This window comes from Gigantopelta aegis, chromosome 7 (genome assembly GCF_016097555.1).
Source record: "Gigantopelta aegis isolate Gae_Host chromosome 7, Gae_host_genome, whole genome shotgun sequence".
Classification (NCBI taxonomy): domain Eukaryota; kingdom Metazoa; phylum Mollusca; class Gastropoda; order Neomphalida; family Peltospiridae; genus Gigantopelta; species Gigantopelta aegis.
In genome coordinates this window covers 37,292,541-37,299,073 of record NC_054705.1, presented here as the reverse complement: position 1 = coordinate 37,299,073, position 6,533 = coordinate 37,292,541, and the positions used below count along the sequence as shown (strand labels likewise).

General features: G+C 37.6%; 1 protein-coding gene across 1 annotated transcript in view; it reads right to left on the bottom strand.

Moving 5' to 3' along the window:
- Positions 1-510: 510 nt before the first annotated feature.
- Positions 511-6,533, bottom strand: part of LOC121377111 (mRNA-capping enzyme-like) — a 39,339-nt gene continuing 33,316 nt past the window's right edge. Inside the window, exons 17-19 of the mRNA XM_041504995.1 lie at positions 5,632-5,698; positions 4,913-5,036; positions 511-3,004 (exon numbers count right to left, since the gene is read on the bottom strand). Coding sequence (XP_041360929.1) covers positions 2,841-3,004; positions 4,913-5,036; positions 5,632-5,698 — 355 coding nt within the window. The 3' untranslated portion in view covers positions 511-2,840. The remainder of the gene's footprint in view (positions 3,005-4,912; positions 5,037-5,631; positions 5,699-6,533) is intronic.

Here is a 6,533-nt window from a genome sequence, read left to right as displayed (position 1 = left end):
TAAACAGGCTATAAAATTTGTTAAGCTTGGCTATGTAAAAACAACAGTGGCGAGATACCTGGAGGTAACCCATGATCCATGATGCAACTAAATGGCATTGTACACAAATGTGCAGGGCCGTACCCTGATCAAAATCCTAGGGTGGGGGACAGGCACTGCTTTTTATAAACAAATGAAACACTATACAAATTAAACCCCGAGATGTATATGCTATTTTCTGGAGTAAAAAAAGAAAAAGGAAAAAAAAGAGAGATATTCTCAGGAGGGCAACTGCCCCCCCCTCCCCTCTCCGGGAGGGTACGACCCTGGCACATGGTATGTGCTTTCCTGTCTGGGGGGAAAGTGCATATAGAAAAAATGTAGCGTGTTTCCTCTAATGACTACGAGTCATAATTACCGAATGTTTGACATCCAACAGCTGATGATCAATTAATCAATGTGCTCTAGTGGTGTCGTTAAACAAAACAAACAAACATGTACATAAACACAAGAAATAACAACCGACCCAACTGCCATGGAAATGACGTAAAATTTATCAAGTAAACAACTGACAAAATTACGCAAATTACTGGCAAAGTTTTGAAATATGGGGGGACCTTCGGAATATTGGCACTTCCCATTTCACACCTGCATGCTGTGGGTTGGTTTTTTTTTTTTACCCACCACAACATTAACAAGAATGCATTGATATTTTGCTATATTACCAGACTGCATTCTTTGTGGTAACACCAGACATCTACATTTGTGGGGTTATTTTTACACCACATCCTACCAAGAATGAAGTAAGGTTTGATCTCTTCCTCTCAAGTCTCATCAAACTAAACCTGGTCTCAGTTCAGTCAAGAGCAGAAAAACATTCACCAGACTGGTTCACGTACCTTATGTTAAATCAAATGACTACACCAGGAACCAGTCAAATAGTTTGTGAACGTTAGTGTCACTTGCCGTCACATAAGAGTATGGACGACCTGTTACTAAGAGCTTTTTTTTCCCTCTAAACTGGTTGAAAGATTTCAACAGCCAATAACATCGCTAAAAGTTCCCAGCATCTTGACGTACCAGCTTTCAGTCATGTCTCCATCTTGATCCTTTCTCCATCACATGACTACTACTTCCTGCTCCTTTCTCAGTCACATGACTACTACTTCCTGCTCCTTTCTCAGTCACATGACTACTACTTCCTCCTCCTTTCTCAGCCACATGACTACTACTTCCTTCTCCTTTCTCAGTCACATGACTAGTACTTCTCCTTTTTCAGTCACATGACTACTACTCCTTTTTCAGTCACATTACTACTTCCTTCTCCTTTCTCAGTCACATGTCTACTACTTCCTTCTCCTTTTTCAGTCACATGACTACTACTTCCTTCTCCTTTCTCAGTCACATGACTACCTCCTTTCTCCATAACTTGACTAGTACTTCTTTCTTCTTTTTCAGTCACATGCCCTTTTTCCTTTTTCAGTCATATGACTACCTCCTTTTCCTTTCTCAATCAAATGACTACCTCCTCCTTTTTCAGTGAAATGATTACCTCCTTCTCTTTTCTACGACTTGTTTCTTTTTTCTCTTAACTCTTGCAGTCCACGATAAATAGTATTCGTATCATGTGACACTGCTAACCGATAGTAGAATAATTTGTGCTCATTAGTCCGAGAGTTCTTTGTGGGTGCCACAAAATTATTAATGTCAGGACACACTTTCCACACAAATTTCACAAAATAATATAGTCAAACCTGTTTTAAACAGCCACCAAAGGGAGTATTAATAAGCATTCTGAGAGAACTGAAGCAATACATGTCAGGTCAGGTCAGGTCAGGTCAGGTCAGGTCAGGTCATAGGGATTAATGTGCAAATTCAGATCAAGGTGTTGAAGCGCACGCCTGTCATAGGTGCAGGTGTCGATTTACACAATACATGTCTCCTACTGGGACCCATATGCAACTACCTCTTAAGTTCAAGGGCCATAACTCTGTCATAAATTTCCATGAAAGTCAGACTTGATCTGTACCTCAACATGACAAGACATAAACATACACAAATGAGGCATTGTGAAAAGAAAAAGTCTAGAAAACTATGTGTGGGACAGATAGACAGACAGATGGATGGATGGAGATGAAACACACATGTATAGGCCCCTCCGTTTGTACCAGTAGGAGACTAAAAAGTGGGTTTTAAGTACTTGCTTAATACAGGTTAGTTTACACTAGATTAGATGATTTTGTGAAATAAAATGGTGGCCTCTTAACACAGGTGACTGTTTAATACAGGTGACTGTTTAATACAGGTCAGTTTATACTATATTAGATGATATTGTGAGATGAAAATGTGGTCTTTTAACACAGGTGGCGACTTAAAACAAGTGGCTGCTTAACACAGGTGGCCACTGGAGCAGGTTTCACTGTACATGTATTGGTGTCATGTAATATCGGTTTTGGAGAACAAATGTAAGAATGTGGTGTCAACCAAGTCCTCGCTAAGACAAGGCAAGTCCTCGCTAAGACAAGGCAAGTCCTCGCTAAGACAAGGCAAGTCCTCGCTCCCGCTCTCCTCATCCTCACTCACCTGAAAACATTTTTAGGAGAGCTGCAAACTGTGATCGTCTTGCAATAAAATTTGTAATAAATCTTATTTGAAAAACTCCACGTGAATTTTCTCGCCTAGCACCATATCCAGAGAATGATCTTTCAGCTCCATTTCGCTTGTGTCGTGAAGACAGGAAACGGCTATCACCTCTTTGGTCAATAAAATGTGTGACACACGACACACGATACATGATAAACTCAACTTGTGCGGACCTTGTAAACGTATTTTGGTAACAACAGTACGTGTGTGTGTGTGTGTCAGTGTCGTGGCACTTTGGCCGGTGGGGGCATAAGGTTTTGGTCACCACTAGAAGGTCTGTGGTTTGATGGAGCTTTCTGGGTGGTGGGCATCCACCGTTCGTGTTCAATGGTATTAAACAAAATGTCTTTGGTCACCGGCTTGCTAATACTTCCACAGACACCTGCAAAAAAATAAAGGACATTGAAAAAACCCAAGCATTCTGAGAATACTGCTAAAGTAATATGTGTTCCCTATTGGGCCCAAAACTGGGGTTTTTTTTATGTCCCAAGTTCAAGGGCCATAACAAATTTTCATATCGCCTCAGTTCAAGGGCCATAACTCTGTGAAAAATAAGTAAATTGCCATAAAATCAAACTTGATCTGCAACAGGACATGAGAAATCTATACACAAAATTACAGCTCAATATCTTGAGGCATTGCAAAAACAAAGTCCGGAAAACACATTTTCATATCGCCTCAGTTCAAGGGCCATAACTCTGTGTAAAATTGGTAAATCACCATGAAAGTTAAACTTGATCTGTAACAGGACATGATAAAGCTATGCACAAAATTTCAGCTCAATATATTGAGCCATTGCAAAAAAAAAAAAAGGTCTTGAAAACAAATGTTCTTATCTCCTAAGTTCATGGGCCATAACTCTGTCACAAAAGTCAACAGTACATAATAAAGCTATATACAAAATTTCAGCTCTGTATCATGAGGCAGTAAAGAGACAAACCCTATTTTTAAAACACTACAGCATATTTTTCACTATTAGAGCCGTTTATGATCACTGAAATCAAACATTACTTATATTTATTATTTAAATTATCCATTTCTGTAGAACCGAAGTGTTTCTGGGTCATCCTGTTGTTTCTAATATCCCAAATGCATGTTTAATATTTTTAAAAACACATGTGCGTTTCTGACAAGTAGCGGTTATTGATTTGAGTTGTAGTCTTATTTTTTAAGGATATTTTCTGGTTTTACCGTCACAGACTCTTGTTTCACTCTGTTGTAACTTTATCCATATGTGTTACAGGTTTGTAGATTAACTAAACTTAGTGTCCATTTTTATGAATTGAAACTATGGTCTGCGCCTTTAAAAAAAAAAATGTCCAGAAGGCTATATGTGGGAAAGGTGGACAGACAGACAGACAGACAGACAGAAGGACAGAGACGGAACAGACAATGAATTTTTAATGTGAATATATAAAAAATTGTCTTTTATATATGAAAGGAAAATTTTCTCTTTTATATCATGTGAGTATTTAGAAGGGCAAAAAAAAAAAAAGACGAAGAAGAAGAAAAGAATATGTTTTAATTAATCAGGAATATTTAACTAAATATATCACAGGTATTTTTTTTTTTTTACTTATGACAACAAAGTGTTTTCTTTCTTCATGAATATTTAATATGAATATACAACAAAAAAGAAGAAGAAAAAAAAAGAAGGAAGCAGTGTTTTCTCTTTTCATAAAAATTTAACTGGATACATGACATGAAAGTATTTTCTCTCTTTATGAATATTTAATGTCAATAAATGAAATAAAATATAAAGACCAATATTAAAACCTACCAATACAGCATGGCTTCTAGAATAAAAAAATTTAAATCCACTAGCCATGGGATCTATGATTTAAAACATTTACTAGCCATAATTAAAAATTCACTAGCCCTACTTTATTTTAAGTTAATACAATTTTACTAAATAATAGTAATAATCAGATATGTCATCTAAAGAGGGAGATAGAGCTTAAAAACACTAACACTGGGGGGGGGGGGGGGGGGGGGGTTGTTGAGGTGGGGACAGGATATTCATATTTACAAAATAGACAAAACTGCAACATTTGACCCAAAACAATTCACTAGCCATCGGGCATGGCAATAGTAGTTATTTACTAGCCCAACATTGAATATCACTAGCGATAGGAGTGGGGCTACCATAATCGAGAAGCATTGGCGTAATGTGGGTGAGGCCACGAGGGCGGTTGCCCCGGGTGCAAAATTCTGGACTGGTGGAAGGGACTCCAGCCTGTAAAACCTACCCATAATGGTCTTAAAATCTGCCAGCAATCTTAAAACCTACCCATGGCAGTGTCGTAGCTGTTGGGGAAAGATTTGTCCGTTCGTTGTCGCATGAATTTCCACTCCTTCCCATCGAAGCTGCACTCAATAATCTTATTATTTAACTCTTTCAACTCCTTGGTTACCTGGAAACCATCACAATGAATATAAATAAATATAGAATACCAATAAATATAACTTATATATTACATAAACTACTGAAACAATGGTACATCAATAAAAATGAATTGACAAATAATGAAAGAAATACGAGAGTGTGACAGACAGACGGACAGACACAGAGAGAGAGAGAGAGAGAGAGAGAGAGAGAGAGAGAGGAGAGAGAGAGAGAGAGAGAGAGAGAGAGACACACAGACAGAGAGACAGAGAGAGAGACAGACAGACAGACAGAGAGATAGTGACACAGAGAGATATATACATATAGACAAGAGAAAGACAGACAGACAGACATGACAGAGAGATACAGACAGACAGCGAGAGAGACAGAGTGAGAGAGAGAGACAGAGAGACAGACAGACAGACATATATTTTTTAATAATGTCTGAATACTACTACGAACACTTGTTATACTGCTTTTGAACCATGTGTTTGAGAGTAGAATTGTTGACTCCAGTTAACAGGGCATTCATCTGGGATATTTGTTGGGTGAGGAAACAAAAACAATCTGAGAATAAGTCCAGTGAGGAGTATTTCTGTCAGTGTTCCAGCTGTTTGTCTTACCTTCATCACGGCAAACGGCGTTTCCATCTGACCCACGTAGAGGTAGCCTTTTGTTTCAGGTAACATACTGGAAACAGAAAATAATATTAAAACATTTTATCATCCATATGGTTCAACATAACCAAGTTAATAATAATCATACGAAACACTCGTGTAACAAGTGTGATGACGTAATTTTGGGAAGTGACATCATAACATGACGTTGCTTCTCCAGTCCTAGCCCAGACTGTGCATTTGAAATATGACATCATTTCCTAGTCTCCTAGTTGTGGCTGAAACATTTTGAGTTGGGTCTTGTTATTCATAAAGAAAACAACAATAATAATATAGGTAATAAAGAAATTATTACACTCGTGTGTGTGTCGTACTGATTTTATGAAACTTGTGTCAGGATTCATGTATTACCCTCGCTCTCGCTTGGGCAATACAAAAATCCTGACACTCGTTTCGTAAAATCAGTACGACACCCAAGCTCGTATAATAATCTCTATATATTACAGTAACAGTGAAATAAAATAAAATACAATCAAATAAAAAAAAATTGTGTGGAATTAAATGTCTTGCCTACCATAAACTTATTCCATGTTGCACGTTTTATCCACAAGAGGATATTGATTTACTAATCATTGGCTATTGGATGTTAAACACAGTGTTCAGTTAAACTTTGGTTTGCTTAACGACACCACTAAAGCACAATGATTTATTAATTATCGGTTACTGGATGTCGAACACAGTCTTTAATTGCAAGTTTGTTTTTGTTTAACGACACTACTTGAGCACATTTATTAATCATGTCAAACCTTTCATTCTTAGAGAAGAAATCCGCTATATTTTTCAATTAGAAGCAAGGTATCTTTTATATGCACCATCCAGGGCCCCATTTCACAAAACATCGTAAGTTA